Source organism: Castor canadensis, chromosome 12 (genome assembly GCF_047511655.1).
Source record: "Castor canadensis chromosome 12, mCasCan1.hap1v2, whole genome shotgun sequence".
Classification (NCBI taxonomy): Eukaryota; Metazoa; Chordata; class Mammalia; order Rodentia; family Castoridae; genus Castor; species Castor canadensis.
The window spans coordinates 64422301-64442423 of NC_133397.1; the positions used below are offsets into that span (position 1 = coordinate 64422301).

General features: G+C 41.9%; 1 protein-coding gene across 5 annotated transcripts in view; it reads left to right on the forward strand.

The window, feature by feature from the left end:
* Positions 1 to 20123, forward strand: part of Tet3 (tet methylcytosine dioxygenase 3) — a 110229-nt gene that overhangs the window by 81897 nt on the left and 8209 nt on the right. For all 5 annotated transcript variants that reach the window (XM_074050020.1, XM_074050021.1, XM_074050018.1 and 2 more), the window contains 5 exons: positions 3750 to 3958; positions 5053 to 5203; positions 7632 to 7721; positions 8194 to 8331; positions 19754 to 20090. In XM_074050020.1, the coding sequence (XP_073906121.1) occupies positions 3750 to 3958; positions 5053 to 5203; positions 7632 to 7721; positions 8194 to 8331; positions 19754 to 20090 (925 nt within the window). The remainder of the gene's footprint in view (positions 1 to 3749; positions 3959 to 5052; positions 5204 to 7631; positions 7722 to 8193; positions 8332 to 19753; positions 20091 to 20123) is intronic.

Sequence of the window (20123 nt, forward strand, 5' to 3'; positions counted from 1 at the left end):
AAGTTAGATGCCCCAAGGAGAGTACACATGGCACAGAACTTGAGGTTACATGTAAAGATGGAACAGCTCATGGAGATACCCAAGCCCTGGTAGATGATGCATAGAAGGGAAGGCAGGTGGCTAAGTGGCTTAAGTGGTAGAGAGCCTGCCTAGCAAGTGTGATACCCTGAGTTCAAACCCCAGGACTGCCAAAAAATAAGGGAATGCATAGTGAGTGTTCCTAGGGGTGGAGAAACGCCCATGTCTGGAAGGAGAGGAAGAAATCTACTGGGGTTTGAATGTAAGATCTCACACTTACTAAGCAGGCATTCTACCTCTCGAGCCAATCCTCCAACCCCGAGAAATTATTTTTTATGTGAAGAGTACATGGGTGGTTAGTCACAAAGTCAGTGGCATTGCCAGGGATTTGGAGTTTTTTTTTTTTTTTTTAGTTGACTTCCTTCAGTGTGGTGGACTTCTTGGAGTTGGTTGTTTTGCTACACTACTGCCAGATAACCCTGTGTGTTTTGCCAGGAGAGCTCCTCTAGAGTTCTACCTCCTTTGGAAGTTGGAGTCAGGGCAGGTACTCTCTTCTTTGCTCTGCTGAGAAGGTAAATACTTATAAAGGCAGACTATTCTTGGTGGCAGCTTGGCATCAAAAGCCTAATCCTGTGCTCTGTGGTCATGAAGTAGCAGCATTCAGCTGCCTGGGTTCGACCTTACCTCCCGTGAGTCTCTGCACCTGACCTAGTCCTGAAGTTTTTGTTTTACAGCCAGGGTTCATGTCTGTTTTTATAGCCCAGACACCCCCACAACTCCCCCTCACATCCCTGCCAGTTGGTACCTCAGTACCTTCCGCTAAAAGCAGTGGGACCAATGAGTTCTACACTTCACTGGCCAGAACTTGGGGGACAAAGTCAAGGCACATCATGGGTCTCCAAAAAATGTCTTGAGAAAATGATGTGAGAGCACAATGGGCCAACCCATTATCAGGTAACGTCTGATTTTAAGGTGGCCTGTACAAACTACAAAAGATGTCAAACATGGGAGAGGGTGGCCAGGGAGTCCTCAAAGGCTCAGAATAAACAGGCACGTCAGAAACACAACACCAAGAACAGCAAAAGTGGGTAGAACCACAGAGATGCTCTGTGTGGGCCAGTGTGTAAAGGTAGTAGAGGTGGGAAAGCAGGTTTGTCAGGGACCTGTGGAGTGAACTGACTCAGGAGATCCTGGAACTGAACCAAGCCCTCTGTAGAGGGGCAGGCTGGGTTTTCCTCTGGGAACCATGCTGCTCTGGTTTAGTGCCAGGGAATTCCCACCCAGAACTGGTGAGACATTTATGATTCCAACAGATGTGCACCATCTGTGTTGCAGTGCTCAAGAGTGGTATGTTCATGCCTTTCCTTCACCTCTGAATTTTACATTTTTGTACATTTCATCCTGTGGGGTTCCTTCAGTGACATGTGTGTATGGAATAGCTTCTCTTGTTTTCTTAGTTTTTTGGGTGTACCCAGAGACCAGTGGTGATGTGGCCAGAGAATGCTGTCTACCTGTGCCTGTGATATTTGTATTTGCCACTTTGGGAAACCAAACTGACATGGCCTCAGTCACAGCTTTGGCTGCTCGGTGTCTCGCTGTGTGCTGTTAGCGCATGTCCCATGAATGTAATCAGCCTGTGAGTTGCCCTAGGCAGTGAACAGAGGTTGACCTTAGAGCCTGGTAAAAAACCCTGGTTTGGGGACCACTTGCTGTCTCTGACATCAGTGTCCACCCATACCTATTGATGCCCATGATATGCCTAATTCAGTCTGCATGCAGGAAGCCTGGTATCCACACATGGAACTGTTGTATGTCACCATATAATAGCTGACTTGATAATCTTGTTTGCATGTTACTAACTTCTAAAAACACAACTCTAAAAATTATACAACTGATGTTTTAGTAGTAAGGCACCATTATTGCCTTGCCTCAAAGCAAGAGTTCTTGGCCAGAGATGTTTTGTTTAGAATGCAAAGTATCCTTTAAAAGTTTATAGGAAATTGACACATGCTACAACATGGATAGACTTTGAGGACATTACACTAAGGGAAAAAAAAGTCACAGAAGGACAAATTTTATGATTCGACTTATATGTAATACCTGGAGGAGTCAAATTCATGGAGATAAAGGAGAACCATGGTTACAGGGGTTGTGAGGAGGGAAGAGTGGAGACTTAATGGTTCATGAATAAAATGTCAGAATGTGACGCTAAGGTCTTTAAAAGAGGATGGTTCATGTAAAATTACATATTTCTACTTTTTCTTGAAAACTGGAAGAACTAGCTGCATTAGGCTGGGATTCTCCCTGGCAGTGAATGGAGAGAAGCTGGGCTCCCCACTTCAGACAAATGCCTCCACCTTGCCATAGTCTACACCACTCCCTGACCTTGGTTCTGGCTCACTTTTATTATTTATTTATTATTATTATTATTACTTATTGCCTGCCCAGCTCCCCCTTTTTACATCTCCTTCATAGGCTGTATGGCCAGTGTGACCATGTGTGTCTGCAACTCGGACATCTTCTGACCTTCAAACTCACTGTTTTGAGTCCTGGTAGAAAAAGCCACATAAGTGTTTCAAGTAGCTTGACCTCAGCACACTCTCAGTTAACTTTCCTTTCAACATCATCACACCTAGTCTCCAGCTCTCAGGCCCCTGACACATCTTTTTGTTTGGGGGAGGGAAGGGCTGGTGAGAACCCAGAAAAGGGAACTGCTGGGTTCCCTGTGCAGTGCCTTGGGGCCCTTATTTTTATTTTTTTTTTAAAAGCTTTGTTAAGAATATAATTCACATGCCTTATAATTCAACCATTTAAAGTAAATAATTCAATGGGTTTGGGTATTATACCATTAAAAATTATGGTAAAATATACTTAACATAAAATTTGCTATTACAACCATTTTAAGTATCCAGGTCAGTGGTGTTAAGTATGTTCACACTGTTAACGCAGTCATCACCACAGTCTTATTTACAAAAGCTTTTTTATCACCCTCAGGTCAAGCTGTCTCTATTAACAGTAACTCCTTATTCCTTCTCCCCCCGCCCCTATAACTTCTCATCTACTTTATCTGTGTGTGTCTGGCTGTTCTAGGCACCTCATATTAGTGTAATCATACAATATTTGTCCTTTTGTGTCTGGCTTATAAAAATATGCTGTTGTACATGTATGCCATATTTTATTTATCCATTCATCTGCTGGTAGACATGAGTTTCTTCCTTTTGGCTATTGTGTAACATGCTGCAGTGAACATTCATGTACAAGTATCTGTCTGAGTTCCTGTACCCAGTTCCCTTTGGTATATTCTGAGGCATAAAATTGCTGCATCACAATATTAATTGTGTATTTTTTTTTTCAAGGAACCACAAACTCTTTTCCACAGTACCAAGTCTCTTGCTTTTTAACCAAAATCACATTTTTTCTGCAAATGCTTTAGGACAATGTAAAAATTTCTGGCTATATTTCTGGCTCATGATTTTATGTATTTTTACTCCTGAGTCTGTGAAAGTCATCAATATCTTAGACTTTGTAGTAATTATTTTTCATTTCACTCTTTTTTACAAAGATGGTTTTGTTCCCTAATTATAAGTCTTTTAGTATGTGTGGTTGTTGTCTCTAGGATTTGACACCCATGAGACGGTGTCCTAAAGACCAGCACCCCAGGTCTGTAGCAATGACACTATGCATGGGAGCATAGCTTCTGTGGTTAATGGCTTGACCACACATCCCTGCAGGTGATCCGCAGGCACACACTGGAGGAGAAGCTGTTGTGCCTGGTGCGACATCGTGCAGGCCACCACTGCCAGAACGCCGTGATTGTCATCCTCATTCTGGCCTGGGAGGGCATCCCCCGCAGCCTTGGAGACACACTCTACCAGGAGCTCACTGACACCCTCCGGAAGTACGGGAACCCCACCAGCCGAAGATGTGGCCTCAACGATGAGTATGTGGTGGAGTGGCAGTGGGTGGGCAGGGCATTGGGACCAGAGTCTTCCACAGGGCCCAGGTAGTAGATGCAGGGATTATGAGTAGGCTCACCCCCTCCTCTGAGTGCTGTGGCTCCTGCAGAGCTGGGGTTGTGGGTGAGGAGCATTCACTCACCTCTGGGTTCTGGCCCTGGCTCAGCTTTATTGCTAAGCCCCAGATCAACTCTGAGGCGCTAATGATGGTAATGAATATGCAAAAAGTATGTGTGTCCCACAAATACTTGGTATTAATATTTATGAAACCCACCTATTTTTTATTAAGAATGTATTTATTTTCAATAAAATTGATCCTTTTAGTTTGGAGAGTTTTAACAAATATTTACAGTCATGTAACCACCACCACCACAGTCAAGACACAGAACAGGTCTACCACCTCCCAAAATTCCCATTGCCCTTCATCCCTTCTCTAAGCCCTTGGCAACCACCAATCTTTTTGCTGCCTTTGCAAAAATGTCACAGAGATGGGATCATACTGTGTATAGGTTTGTTCACTAAGCATGTTTATGAAGTTCACCCATGTTGCCATGTGTCAATAACTCATCCTTTTTACCTCTGAATAATACTCCATTAGGTGGATATGTTGCAATTTGTTTGTCCCTTCCCAAGTTAAGGGGCAGTTGGGTTTCCAGATTTTATTGAACATTGAATTTGAATGTGAGTGTTGTTTCCAACAGTATCTGAGCTATAGGAAGCGGGTCTGTTCGGACCCTGGCATTCACATCATTCCCTACCATTGAGGCTGGCCAGGATATTAGACTTAAGGTAAAGCATGAACCTTCCTGGGCTTTCTAGATTTTTTCCTCTATCTCAACCCATGCACTTCTCCCAGTAACAGACTGGCTAGGCCTCTGGCTGAGCACACTGCTAAGAGCCGACTAGCTGACTTGCAGCTTAAGGAAGTTTGAGGAAGGAGCTGGGGGCCAGGAAGGATGAGTCCCAGTCACTGGGGAGCTGGTAGATGCCAGGCCCCAGAACGACCTTCCTTGAGAGAAGATGATTCTGGAAAAGAGCAAACCTTATCCATATGCCTACCCTGTAATGTATTTTACAGCCGGACCTGCGCTTGCCAAGGCAAAGACCCCAACACCTGCGGTGCCTCCTTCTCCTTTGGCTGTTCCTGGAGCATGTACTTCAACGGCTGCAAATACGCTCGGAGCAAGACTCCTCGCAAGTTCCGCTTGGCGGGGGACAATCCCAAGGAGGTGAGCAGAGCTGCGCAGGGAGCACAGGAGCCTCCCTCTCGCCCTTTCCCACCTGGGGTCCTTAACAGTCGAATGGAAGGTAGGACTGGCATACCACAGATGTGCAGAAAATATAACTCTTGCTTGACTTTTTTTTTTTTTTCCTTAATGGTTTTTTTTCTTGCTGTGAAATAAGGTATGTAAAGGCATGAGAAATTAGACTTGCCATTGACAGCCACCTCAGACTTTCAGTTTAAATAGTCACTTTAAGGTAAATGTTCTGAATACTTAAACATTCAAATTCTTCATCAGAATTTGACCCTTTGGGAAGGGTTGTTTCTTCCCAGGACATCCTTTTGGGAGTAGGTGATATAGTAGGAAGCGGGGCCTTCAGTTCCTGGGCTACCTTCTGAGTCTTTGCTGAACTTTTGAGGCATCCCAAGTCCTCCTTAGCTGCTAGGCAGACACCCCAGCATTTGGTCATCTGAACCCATGCTGGGGTCTGATCCTTGGACACTGGGCATACCCAGTATACACACAGTATAGCTGCTGGGTGTGAGGCCTTCTCTCTGAAGCCTCCTTACCTGGGCCCTTGCTCACAGAGCCTCTCCCACATTCCCAATTAAAAGGACAAGGCCCCCTTGGTCTCTACTGCAGGCTTCACTGAGGATGTCAGAGCAGTAAGTATCAGTGCAGGCCACCCTACTGCTGCTCTTTCTCCATGTGGCACATCTTGAAATGGTCTCAGAATTCCAAATGGAAAGCAGGCACAAGCCGTCTGGGCTCACCATCATTTCACCACTACCCTCTCTCTCTCTCTCCTGCCTGAGCTCCCTAAGGGATGGAGATGCTGAGGCCATTTGCTAGAATTCACGCAAGCGTCTTCCCAATTTCGAAACTCTCAGATTAAAAAGGACTTCCCACTTTCCCACAGGGCAGGGATATCTGTTGGGCCCTCTTCTGTGCTCCACAACCCATATACTTCTATGCTCCAGCTTCTAAGATTTGTTCGTCATAAGTAAACTAGAACTTCTTTTTTCCCAAAAAACCTGACTTTTACACTATTTTGTAAGCTTAAGGTAGTCTAATTTGATAAGAGTCTTATAAGATAGGATCCACCCTCCCCTGAAGCAGCAAATGCAGTTGCTTCATTTAATGGAGGAACCCAAGGGCCACCAGTACCTAAGAATTGCCAGGAATGAAGCTTTAATTTCTCAGATTGGCTTTAATTTCTTAGATACTTCCCTGTTTCTGTCAGCCACCATTTCCTGTGTACTTGGTATGTGCTGAATACTGTAGTTATCACCTCATAGGTATCTCACTTAATCTCAGGATCTCCCAGTGATCTATGCAGTTACCTAACTTTACTGAGAAGCAAGTGAACTTGCACAAGGCCAGTGGCTAAGTCATGGTGACAACAGGATTCCACCCCATGCCTGTGTTTCCCTAGTGCTCACAAGTTTCACCTCTGGGCTGTATAGCTTCAGGTTCCCTATGCTGGTGGCAGCACAGCAACCAATGAGGTGGACAGGCCTTGTCACTGCACTGGCTAGCCAACTGAGCCATTGCTCTCAATTTCTATTTCTATTTCTAATACTATGTACTTGGTTCTTTTTCCTTCCTCTCTTCTCCTACTTGCTTCTTCATAAACTCTCTGTGCCTATGCTCAAGGCCTACTAGGAGCAAATCCTGCTTGCTACTCTGAGGCCAGAGAGAAGCTATAGACACCTGACACTGTTAAATGTGATGAGGTGACTGTTGCTTTGTCTAGAAAGTTCTACTGGAACTGTATCTGAGGATGGAAATGTTCTCTGCTGTCCACTGCAAGAGCCACATGGAGCTACTGAGCATTTGAAATGTGGCTAGTGTAACTGAAGGACCAAATTTGTAATTTCATTTTAATTAAAATTAACTTACATACCAGTAGTCACAAGTGGCTTGTGAATAACATATTAGATGGTGTGGGTCTGGTAGTCAGAGTTTTGGAGTTCCTTGAAGCACCTGCCTGGTAACAGCCTCTAAGCAAAGCTGGCTGTGGAATTCCTGGCACAGAAGTGTGTCTCCCTCTGCTTTCCTGTCTCTAATATGGAAAGAGATGATCTGTACATGTTGGTCATTTTTTTTTTTCCCCTGCCTCTAACATACCGCACCTGTGACCCAGGATGTTCAGCACTAAAAGCAAGAGCGTGCTTTGAGTCCTGGACTATATGAAAGAGTAGTAGCTTTGCAGTCAAGATGACTGGACCTTCTGGCAATGGCTTTTCTTGGTGGGCCTCAGTGCCCTCAACTTTAAAATGGATGTGACAGAGAGAATGATATAAAACCCCAATGGCAGCTGACTTCCTAGCTTCCCAGTAACCCGAAGATGGTTCTGGATGGGGTCATTTTTTAGCATGTCAAATTTTTCCGGCAGGGCAGCTCTGGATGTGTGTAACTATTCTATCTGCAGGAAGAAGTGCTCCGGAAGAGTTTCCAGGACCTGGCCACTGAAGTCGCTCCCTTGTACAAGCAGCTGGCCCCTCAGGCTTATCAGAACCAGGTACTGGGGCCTGGGTCTTTCTCTGCCAATATGCCATCTCCACTCAGACTCCCCAAAGTTGGGAAGTGGAAGAGTGGGCTCCTTTGTGCTCTTCCATAAAGAGCCATCCCAGAAGTGAAGGGATGATATAGTTCTTTGACGAGACCCCTTTTTTAATACCAAGTTTAACTTCATCTCCCACCATCTTTCCAAAACCCCTGTTCTTCATAGCCTCCCCCAGTAGTCTTCTACCAGCTCTGATCTGGTTTCCAATGTGGAGGCCAGAGCTTCTCCCATACCAAGCATCTCCAGCTAAGACAAGGGCACAAGATAACCCAAGAGAGACCTACAGGGCCTGAAAGGAACTGTTTTGGAGCTGGAGTCTCTGAACCAGAAAAACCTCTTCTCTGTTAGCCCAAATTCAAGGCAGCTGAGATCCTTAACAGTCCTCATCTCAGTTACCATGAGCAGCTCTTCTTGGCCATTCACACAGGTGACCAATGAGGAAATCGCAATTGACTGCCGCCTAGGGCTGAAGGAAGGACGGCCCTTCTCCGGGGTCACAGCCTGTATGGACTTCTGTGCCCACGCCCACAAGGACCAGCATAACCTCTACAATGGGTGCACTGTGGTAAGGAAGTTTGTGTTGGGTCCCAGCCCCACCTGCAGTGACCCTGGGAGGGAGCCCAACTGGTCTGTGGAGAAAGTGGGTGCAGAGTAGGGAGGGACATGGAGACTGGATTCTCAGAACTCTGGCAGGTGCCTTGCCAAACCACCTGCTCCTACCCCTTATCAGAGAAAACCCTCGCGGGAATGAATGGACAGGGCTAAGCTGGACTCTGTGTCTTAGGTGGATACAGCCACTTGGGTGCCTGCAGTCCCTGGTTGCATAAGATGTGGTTCCAGAAGTCCTTGATGCATTCATTAAGCAAATGTTTATTCAGTACCAGCCTTGCCACAGTCCCTGTCTAAATGCTAGGGAATAAAATGAACAAAGCCTTTAACCAAGTAGGTGAATGTTGTTCAGTAGTGCTTGAAGGCCACAAGGGAGAAATGAAGTGTAGCTTAGGGCATAAAATGATAGGAGATGCTTGAGCAACTGGGGTGTGTTGGTGTCACTTATTGAACAGAATATAGGGAAGGACCAGGTTTGGGAATGGAAAATTAAGAATTCAGTTTTGAGATATTTGTTAAGTATGCAGATGAGATGGGGAGGGGAAGAGTTTGGACAGCATGGAGCTCACAAAGCCCAGATGGATTTCCTGGGCAGTGAGTGTGGATGGAGAAGAGAAGAAATTTGCAGTGTTCTGTTTTTTAGGTAGATCCTGTGCAGGGAGGGCTTTTAAGGGGTCTGTGGAAGAGGCAAGGGGGCTCCTAGATTCTGGTTGTGAGTCTTGGCTCCGTGGGGATTGATGGCTCCCTACCAGAATTTCATATCTCAATCTTCTGTTTCCATGTCCAAGACAAGAAGCAAGATGGAGCAGGCTCTGTCTACACCCTAGTGTAAGGGTATCTAAGTGAAATTCATAGAAAGGCTCTAGGGTTGGAAGAGAGGCAGAGGAGGGGCACTGGGAAATACAGAGCAAGAGCACAGTGAGATTGCTTGGATCTCAGAGCTTCTAGAGCTTGGGGTGAACAAAAGTAATATTTTTTCCAAGGTGAGAAATACTGTCTTTTCAAGGTAAATAATAAGCATTATTGAAAGCAAAACTTTAATATAAAAGATTGGCCTGAAATCTTGTGGAGATAATCATTTAACATTTGATGACCATCCATTTAGATAGTTCTCTGTGTGTACACGACTATGCACAGCAATATAAAATTTTACGCCATTGGAATTCCATCATACGTACATACTGTTCTATGATGTGCTTTGCTTTTTTTTTTATATGTTCTATCATTGTTGTACTGGATGTACATTGTGACATTTACAAAAGTGCTTACAGCATATCTTAGTTAAATTCATCCCCCCCATTCTTAAGTCTCATTTTTCCATTTTCATACATGAGTACATAATTTCACCATATTCATCCTCCTGTACCTTTTCCTTATATCCTTCCCCATCCCTCCGTCCCAACCTCCAGACAGAAGTGGTTTTATCTTCTTGTCTTCCATTTTTGAAAAAAGAGACATTTTTGGTTTTTTAAGATAGCTATATGATACGCTTTTATTTATTTATTTTTTATTTTTTTGATATGCTTTTCTTTACTCAAGGATAATTCAAGCTATGTTCAATGGATATGGATTTGCTTTCACATTTGCCAATGCCGTATGTATGACTGTGCCATCACGTATTTAACCTGTCCCCCATGGATGGACAGTCAGTGCTTTCACATGTCTCCTGTCTTTACCACAGCTCAATGTAGAGGTGCATTTGTCTCCTGGAGGTCACAGGGTGGAGACAGTTACATACGCAGGTGTAGAGTGCCTGTTCTGTTTCCTAGCAACACCGGGTTGTGTCACTCTTTCTAGTCTTTGCTTGTCTCAGTAGCAAATGTATAATCTCATATTAATTTCTTTTTCATGCTGCAGAGATCAAACATCTTTTCCTGTTTTTCTTGTCTGTTTTAATTTCATCTTGTGATACCCCATTTATGTCCTTGGCTGCTTGGTTTTTTTTGTTTGTTTGTTTTATTATTCATATGTGCATACAAGCTTGGGTCATTTCTCCCCGCTGCCCCCACCCCCTCCCTTACCACCCACTCCGCCCCCTCCCTGTCCCCCACCACCACCTCAATACCCAGCAGAAACTATTTTGCCCTTATTTCTAATTTTGTTGAAGAGAGAGTATAAGCAATAATAGGAAGGAACAAGGGTTTTTGCTGGTTGAGATAAGGATAGCTATACAGGGCATTGACTCACATTGATTTCCTGTGCGTGTGTGTTACCTTCTAGGTTAATTCTTTTTGATCTAACCTTTTCTCTAGTTCCTGGTCCCCTTTTCCTATTGGCCTCAGTTGCTTTTAAGGTATCTGCTTTAGTTTCTCTGCGTTAAGGGCAACAAATGCTAACTAATTTTTTAGGTGTCTTACCTATCCTCATACCTCCCTTGTGTGCTCTCGCTTTTATCATGTGCTCAAAGTCCAGTCCCCTTGTTGTGTTTGTCCTTGATCTAATGTCCGCATATGAGGGAGAACATATGATTTTTGGTCTTTTGGGCCAGGCTAACCTCACTAGAATGATGTTCTCCAATTCCATCCATTTACCAGCAAATGATAACATTTCGTTCTTCTTCATGGCTGCATAAAATTCCATTGTGTATAGATACCACATTTTCTTTATCCATTCGTCAGTGGTGGGGCATATGTTTCCATAACTTGGCTATTGTGAATAGTGCTGCAATAAACATGGGTGTGCAGGTGCCTGGGAGTAACCTGTGTCACAGTCTTTTGGGTATATCCCCACGAGTGGTATTGCTGGATCAAATTGTAGATCAATGTTTAGCTTTTTAAGTAGCCTCCAAATTTTTTTCCCAGAGTGGTTGTACTAGTTTACATTCCCGCCAACAGTGTAAGAGGGTTCCTTTTTCCCCAAATCCTCGCCAACACCTGTTGTTGGTGGTGTTGCTAATGATGGCTATTCTAACAGGGGTGAGGTGGAATCTTAGTGTGGTTTTAATTTGTATTTCCTTTATTGCTAGAGATGGTGAGCATTTTTTCATGTGTTTTTTGGCCATTTGAATTTCTTCTTTTGAGAAAGTTCTGTTTAGTTCACTTGCCGTTTCTTTTTTTTTTTCATTTTTTTTTTCATTTTTCTTTTATTATTCATATATGCATATAAGGCTTGGTTCATTTCTCCCCCCTGCCCCCACCCCCTCCCTTACCACCCACTCCGCCCCCTCCCTGTCCCCCCCCCCAATACCCAGCAGAAACTATTTTGCCCTTATTTCTAATTTTGTTGTAGAGAGAGTATAAGCAATAATAGGAAGGAACAAGGATTTTTGCTGGTTGACATAAGGATAGCTATACAGGGCATTGACTCACATTGATTTCCTGTGCGTGGGTGTTGCCTTCTAGGTTAATTCTTTTTGATCTAATCTTTTCTCTAGTGCCTGTTCCCCTTTTCCTATTGGCCTCAGTTGCTTTAAGGTATCTGCTTTAGTTTCTCTGCGTTAAGTTGCCCATTTCTTTATTGGTTCATTAGTTTTGGGAGAATTTAGTTTTTTAAGTTTCCTATATATTCTGGTTATCAGTCCTTTGTCTGATGTGTAGCTGGTAAATATTTTCTCCCACTCTGTGGGTGTTCTCTTCAGCTTAGAGACCATTTCTTTTGATGAACAGAAGCTTTTTAGTTTTATGAGGTCCCATTTATCTATGCTTACTCTTAGGTGCTGTGCTGCTGGGGTTTTGTTGAGAGGTCTTACCTATACCTACTAACTCCAGAGTATTTCCTACTCTTTTCTGTATCAACTTTAGAGTTTGTGGTCTGATATTAAGATCCTTGATCCATTTGGAGTTAATATTGGTATAAGGTGATATACATGGATCTAGTATCAGTTTTTTGCAGACTGCTAACCAGTTTTCCCAGCAGTTTTTGTTGAAGAGGCTGCTATTTCTCCATTGTATATTTTTAGCTCCTTTGTCAAAGACAAGTTGGTTATAGTGGTGTGGCTTCATATCCGGGTCCTCTGTTCTGTTCCACTGGTCTTCATGTCTGTTTCTGTGCCAGTGCCATGCTGTTTTTATTGTTATTGCTTTGTAATATAGTTTGAAGTCAGGTATTGTGATACCTTCAGCACTGTTCTTTTGACTGAGTATTGCCTTGGCTATTCGTGGCCTCTTGTGTTTCCATATAAATTTCACGGTAGATTTTTCAATCTCTTTAATGAATATCATTGGAATTTTGATGGGAATTGCATTAAACATGTAGATTACTTTTGGGAGTATCGACATTTTTACTATGTTGATTCTACCAATCCATGAGCATGGGAGATCTCTCCACTTTCTATAGTCTTCCTCAATCTCTTCAGAAGTTTATAGTTTTCCTTGTAGAGGTCTTTCACATCTTTTGTTAGGTTTACACCTAGGTATTTGATTTTTTTTTTGAAGCTATTGTAAATGGAATTGTTTTCATACATTCTTTTTCAGTTTGCTCATTGTTAGTGTATAGAAATGCTAATGATTTTCCTATGTTGATTTTATATCCTGCTACCTTGCTGTAGCTATTGATGATGTCTACAAGCTTCTGAGTAGAGTTTTTTGGGTCTTTAAGGTATAGGATCATGTCATCTGCAAATAGGGCTATTTTGACAGTTTCTTTACCTATTTGTATTCCTTTTATTCCTTCTTGCCTAATTGCTCTGGCTAGGAATTCCAGTACTATGTTGAATAGGAGTGGAGATAGTGGGCATCCTTGTCTGGTTCCTGATTTTAGAGGGAATGGTTTCAGTTTTTTTCTGTTAAGTATAATGCTGGCTGTAGGTTTGTCATATATAGCTTTTATAATGTTGAGGAACTTTCCTTCTATTCCTAGTTTTCTTAGTGCTTTTATCTTGAAATGGTGTTGGATCTTATCAAAGGCTTTTTCTACATCTATTGAGATGATCAAGTGGTTTTTGTCTTTGCTTCTGTTAATGTGGTTTATTACATTTGATTTTCATATGTTGAACCACTGCTGCATCCCTGGGATGAAGCCTACTTGGTTGTGGTTAATAATCTTTTTGATGTGTTGTTGAAATCGGTTTGCCATTATTTTGTTGAGGATTTTTGCATCAATGTTCATTAAGGAGATTGGCCTATAGTTCTCCTTTTTGGAGGTGTCTTTGCCTGGTTTTGGGATAAGTGTAACACTGGCTTCATAAAATGTGTTAGGCAGTTTTCCTTCACTTTCTATTTCATGGAACAGTTTAAGGAGGGTTGGTATCAGTTCTTCTTTAAAGGTCTGATAGAATTCAGCAGAGAATCCATCAGGTCCTGGACTTTTCTTTTTGGGGAGACTCTTGATTGCTGCTTCAATTTCATTTTGTGTTATAGGTCTATTCAGGTGATTAATTTCCTCTTGGTTCAGTTTGATGATCATATGTATCTAGAAATCTGTCCATTTCTTGAAGATTTTCAAATTTATTTAAATATAGGTTCTCAAAGTAGTCTCTGATGATTTCCTGGACTCCACGGTTTTTGTTGTTATCTCCCCTTTTGCACTCTTGATTCTACTAATTTGGTTTTTTCTCTCCTCATTTTAGTCAGGTTTGCCAGGGGTCTATCGATCTTGTTTATTTTTTCAAATAACCAACTTTTTGTTTCATTAATTCTTTGTATGGTTTTTTTGGTTTCTATTTCGTTGATTTCAGCTCTTATTTTTATTATTTCTCTCCTTCTATTTGTTTTGGGATTTGCTTGTTCTTGTTTTCTAGGAGTTTGAGATGTATCATTAGGTCATTGATTTGGGATCTTTCAGTCTTTTTAATATATACACTCATGGCTATAAACTTTCTTCTCAAGACTGCCTTAGCTGTGTCCCATAGGTTCCAATAGGTTGTGTTTTCATTTTCATTGACTTCCAGGAACTTTTTAATTTCCTCTTTTATTTCATCAGTGATCCATTGTTCATTAAGTAAAGAGTTATTCAGTTTCCAGCTGTTTGCAGCTGTTTTTTGTCTTTACTTTTGTTGTTGAGTTCTAGTTTTACTGCATTGTGATCAGATAGTATGCGTGGTATAATTTCTATTTTCTTATATTTGCTGAGACTTGCTTTGTGCCCTAGGATATGATCTATTTTGGAGAAGGTTCCATGGGCTGCTGAGAAGAATGTATATTGTGTAGAGGTTGGATGAAATGTTCTGTAGACATCAACTAGGTCCATTTGATCTAGAGTGTATTTTAGATCTTGGATTTCTTTATTGATTTTTTTATTTGGATGACCTATCTATTGATGATAATGGGGTGTTAAAGTCTCCCATGACCACTTGTTGGCGTTAATATATTCTTTTAGGTCTTTCAGGGTATGTGTGATGAATTTGGGTCCGTTGACATTGGGTGCATACAGTTTGATTATTATTATTTCCTTTTGGTCTACTTCCCCTTTTATTAGTTGGAATGTCCTTCTTTATCACGTTTGATCAATGTAGGTTTGAAGTCTACTTTGTCAGAGATATGTATTGCTACTCCTGCCTGTTTTCAGGGGCCATTGTCTTGGTAAATCTTCTTCCAGCCTTTCATCCTAAGCTTATGTTTATTTCTGTCTGTGAGATGGGTTTCCTGCAAGCAACAAATTGTTCACTCTTCCTTTTTAATCCATTTTGTCAAGCGATGCCTTTCGATGGGTGAATTAAGTCTGTTAACGTTAAGTGTTAGTACTGATAGGTATGTGGTGATTCCTGTCATTTAGTTGTCTTAGTTGTTTGAAGGTTTGATTGTGTGTACCTAAGTTGAGGTTACTCTCTACTTTCTTGCTTTTTCTTTTCCTGAGGTTTGGTGCTGCCTGTTTTTTCATGGTTGTGTTGGGTTTCACTTTCTGTGTGCAGAATCCCTTGAAGAATCTTTTGTAGTGTTGGCTTTGTGTTCACATATTGTTTTAGTTTCTGCTTATCATGGAAGACTTATTGCTCCATCTATTTTGAATGATAGTTTTGCTGGGTAGAGTATCCTGGGGTTGAAGTTATTTTCATTCAGTGCCCAGAAGATCTCTCCCCACGCTCTTCTCGCTTTTAATGTTTCTGTTGAGAAGTCTGTTGTGATTTTGATGGGTTTACCTTTGGTCTTTTTTTTTTGGTCTTTTCTTTTTTGGTGCTGGAATCGAACCCAGGGCCTCATGCATGCTAGGCAAGCGCTGTACCACCAAGCTACATCCCAACCCGGGTTTACCTTTGTATGCTATTTGTTTTTTCTCTCTTACAGCCTTCAATATTCTCTCCCTAGTTTCTGAACTTGTTGTTTTAATGATGATATGTCATGGGGTAGGTCTGTTTTGATCTGGTCTGTTTGGTGTCCTGGAGGCCTCTTGCATCTGTATGGGAATATCTTTCTCTAGATTTGGGAAATTTTCTGTTATTATTTTGTTGAATATATTATGCATTCCCTTCGCTTGCACCTCTTCTCCTTTCTCGATGCCCGTGATTCTCAGGTTTGGTCTTTTGATGGAGTTGGTGAGTTCTTGCATTTTCTTTTCACAGGTCTTGAGTTGTTTAATTAATAGTTCTTTGGTTTTTCCTTTAATTACCATTTCATCTTCGAGTTCTGAGATTCTGTCTTCTGTTTGTTTTATTCTGCTGGATTGGCCTTCCGTTTTGTTTTGCAGTTCTGTTTTGTTCTTTTTTTCTGAGGTTTTCCATATCCTGGGTGATTTCCTCTTTAATGTTGTCTATTTTTGTCCTGAGTTCATTTATCTCTTTATTAATCGTGTTCTCTGTTTCACTTTGGTATTTATACAGTGCTTCTATGGTTTCCTTTTTTTCTTCTTTTGCTTTTTCAAATTCTCTATTTTTGAAATGGAATTTCTTGAGTGTCTCCTGTACATTTTGGTTACCATATCCAGTATCATCTCTATAAAATTCTCATTGAGTACCTGTAGTATGTCTTCTTTTAAATTATTCTTGTGGGCTTCATTGGGTTCTTTGGCATAGTTTATCTTCATTTTGTTGGAGTCTGGATCTGAGTATCTGTTTTCTCCATTTCCCTCTGGTTCCTGTACTAATTTTTTGCTGTGGAGAAACTGGTTTCCCTGTTTTGTCTGTCTTCCTGTCATTGACCTTGGTGTTATTACTGTCCCTGTACTGTGTCAATTAAGTATTTTCTAGCTTGTAATAATAACAATGGTCATATTTAGAATGGAAGGATAAGAGGAGATGGAAAGCAAAGAAGTAAAGAAAAAGGGAAAAACAAATAAACAGACAAGTAGTAAAAACCAAAGCAAAGAATCAAACAAAAAAGTTTCAAAGATATAAACAGAGAGTGTTAGTGTACTAATCGACAGTAAGCTGAACAGGCATTAGAGAGACAGAGGATTGAAAATAAAAAATTAAAAGAATAAAGATAAGTATAAAAATAAGTAAATGAAAGAAAAAATGTATATATATATATATATATAAATAAAATAAAACAATATGAAAAATAGAAAATTAAAAAAAAAAACCCTCCAAATTCAAATGCAATGGAGTTTCAGTCTTAATAATTTTGGTGTCTGTCTCAGCCTCCAGTCCTGGAGATGGTGCCTCAGATGTGTTCTGTAGTTCTCTCATCAAAGGGGACACATAAAGTCGAGCAAAACTTGTCTTCCCAAGCTGTCTGGGCGTGGGTGACTGGCGTCCCCGGGGCCCTCCTGGTTTCTCTGTTTAACGTGAAGTGGAGATTCTCTGTGCCAGCTGGAGGTGTGGAGGGGTCAACGTTTTGCCTCTTCTTGGTGGTTTTGCCTGCAAGGTGTGTCTCCAGCGTCTCTCCAAGATTTCACTATAGGAGGCACGCTTTCTGCTTCCTCCCTCTAGCCGCCATCTTGGAATCTCCTGCTGCTTGCTTGTTTTTTAATCAGGGTTGCCATATCTTTTGAGATTTCTAAGGTATCTTTCATGTGTTAGGGTTAGAAGCAGTTTCTGTCATCTCTCACCCTTTGCATTTATTGTTGTCCTGTTGTTTATAATGTGAGTGTCTTACAGAGTGGTAGGAAGCAAGACTGGGAGCCATCTAACCCAGAAAATATGCAGAAGTGTGATCAGCAGAGGTCTAAAGACCAACCTGTGCTCTGGGAAGAAACAAGCTTAGTAGAGCACGAGGAAGTCAAAGTGAAAGGATTCATGAATCTGACACTATAAAAATGTACTTTCTGCTGAATAAAGAATCACAATGAACGTGGAAAGGCCAATACAAAATTGATAACTTAAGTTATCTTCAAGTTAAATAAAGCAGATCCAACAATAGCATGGGTACATAATATAATCTTGCATGAAAGTGTATGTAGCTGTATGTGTGCACACAAATTCAAAATGGTCATCAGAATGCTCATAGTGTCTAACAGTGCACAAAACTGAAACTACTTGTGATAGAGGTATACTAAATCTGAATGTACAAAGATGACTGTATATAAGTAAAAACAATAATCTATAAAAATGAGCAAAAGATATAAAATGCAGAAGAGAGAAAAGAAAATTAGAGGATTGTGTTAAAATCTACCCAAGATTTGTTTTAATCATGCATTGGAAGACATGCAGTTGAGGAAATGACTGTCATCAAGGAAGGTCATTCACAAATCCCTAGAAACAAGAGGCATGGCATGCCAAGGGAGGCAGAGGATCAGTCAGGAAATACAGGGTGCTGGGGAAAACTAGGCTTACAGCCTTTATTGTGGTTTCCACAGGAAGGAATGGGTGAAGCAAAGTTTAGGATTGGATGGTCTGGATAATTTCAAAAGGCTCTGGGATATGGAGGTTGGCTTCAGGTTTCCTAAGACCTGGCTTTGGGGTAATTTAGGGCAGGGAGAAATTTGGCTGGCTTGTAAGAGCTTGATAAAGAGGTGGTTGGGGTTGTGGGCTCTGGATTTGTTGATTTGGTTCATTCTCAGGAGTCATTGACTGTCTCCAGGAAGTAGATCAGTCTGAGTTGGGGCACTTTCCAGGATCAATGCCAGAACATCAAGAGTACAGAAAATGAGGAGCTGGTGATGTGGCTCAGTGGTAGAGCACCTGCCTAGCAAGCACAAGGCTGAGTTCAAACCCCAGTACTGCCAAAATAATAGATAAAATAAAAATTACAGAAAATAGGGATGGAGGCATGGTTCAAGTGACAGAGTCCAAGGCCCTGAGTTCAAATCCCAGTATCACCACAAAAAAAGCAGAAATTTAGAGAAAAAGCAAGCCTGGTTGAGAAATGTAATCCATCAACAGTTTTTTATAATGAGCAAAGTGTTTTTAAAGAAATTAATGGCAAAAATATGGAAAAATTAAAGCACATTCTGCTGGTGTGAATGAAAAAACAGTCATTTTGAAGGAGAGTTGGCAATATGTAGCAGCCTACGCTTCCATAGCATCTAAGAAATTGAGTACCTTAGAAAATGTATTTCAAAGGAGATTTCAAAAAGTTGTGTTATGCTAAGGAAAACTTGGAAACAAGTTGAAATGCTTAAGGGATTAGGTGAGTAAAGGAACACATTGATAGAGTGCAGCAGTACTATGCAGTTCTTAAATCATATAGGAGAGAATATTTAATGCATAAGACATTCAATGTTAAGAACAAATGAAGTTATTACAAAATTGTATGCATAATATCCTGTTTAATTACCAAAAAGTATTTGCTTATGTTGTGTATGCATGTATTACTCGTGTTTACAATGATTATTTTGGGTAGTGAAATTATGGTGATAGTTTTTATTTGCTTTTTGCTTGCCTAAATTTTGTCCAAATAGCCATTAAATAAAAAGGAAAATTATCTTAAGAACAAAAGGAGCTGAGTGTTTAGAATAAGGGTGGAAGATCTGAGGCTCTAGGTAACATGGTACAATGGCAGCAATGAAGGGCTGCAGAGCACAGATGTCTCTTGGTCCCAGCTCAGCCCCTCTTTGTCATCTCATCCTCTAAACAGCATCAGGAGTTTGGTTTGGTTTTGTTGTTTTTGGTACTGGAGTTGGAACTGAGGGTTTCCTGCTTGCTTTGCAGATGCTCTGGTACTTAAGCCATGCCCCAGCCCTTTTAGTCATTTTCCAGGTATGGTCTTGCATTTTACCTGAAGCCAGCCTCTAATCATGATCCTCCTACCTATGGCCTTCCGCATAGCTGGAAATCAGGCACACGCCACCAAGCCCAGTTTGTTGGTTGAGTTGGGGTCTAACTTTTTGCCTGGGCTGGCCTCTTCACCTCCCAACAGCTGGGATTACAGATGTGAGCCACTGCCTGGCCCATCTGGACAGTTGAGATAACATGACAGATCTGCTTTGAAGACTACAGTGCAGATTGTACATGTTGGTGAAACTTACCTTTCAGAACCTCCAGGAAGGGGAGAGAGCAGTAGGGGCAGGTGAATGACTGGTGGTGGGACTGTGTGGGGAAGGAGGAGTCCTATGTTTGGGAGCTCAGACCCCTTCCTTCCAGCATGGTTCCTAACCCCATGCCTTTTCTCTCCTGCATGGAGCAGGTCTGTACCCTCACCAAGGAAGACAATCGCTGTGTGGGCCAGATTCCCGAGGACGAGCAACTGCACGTGCTCCCGCTGTACAAGATGGCCACCACAGATGAGTTTGGCAGCGAGGAGAATCAGAACGCCAAGGTGGGCAGTGGTGCCATCCAGGTGCTTACTGCTTTCCCTCGTGAAGTCCGGCGACTGCCTGAGCCTGCTAAGTCCTGCCGCCAGCGGCAGCTGGAAGCCAGAAAGGCAGCAGCTGAGAAGAAGAAGATCCAGAAGGAGAAGCTGAGCACCCCTGAGAAGATTAAGCAGGAGGCCCTGGAGCTGGCCAGGGTTCCCACTGACCCAGGTGTGTGGAGAGGATACCACCAGGGCAGGCACG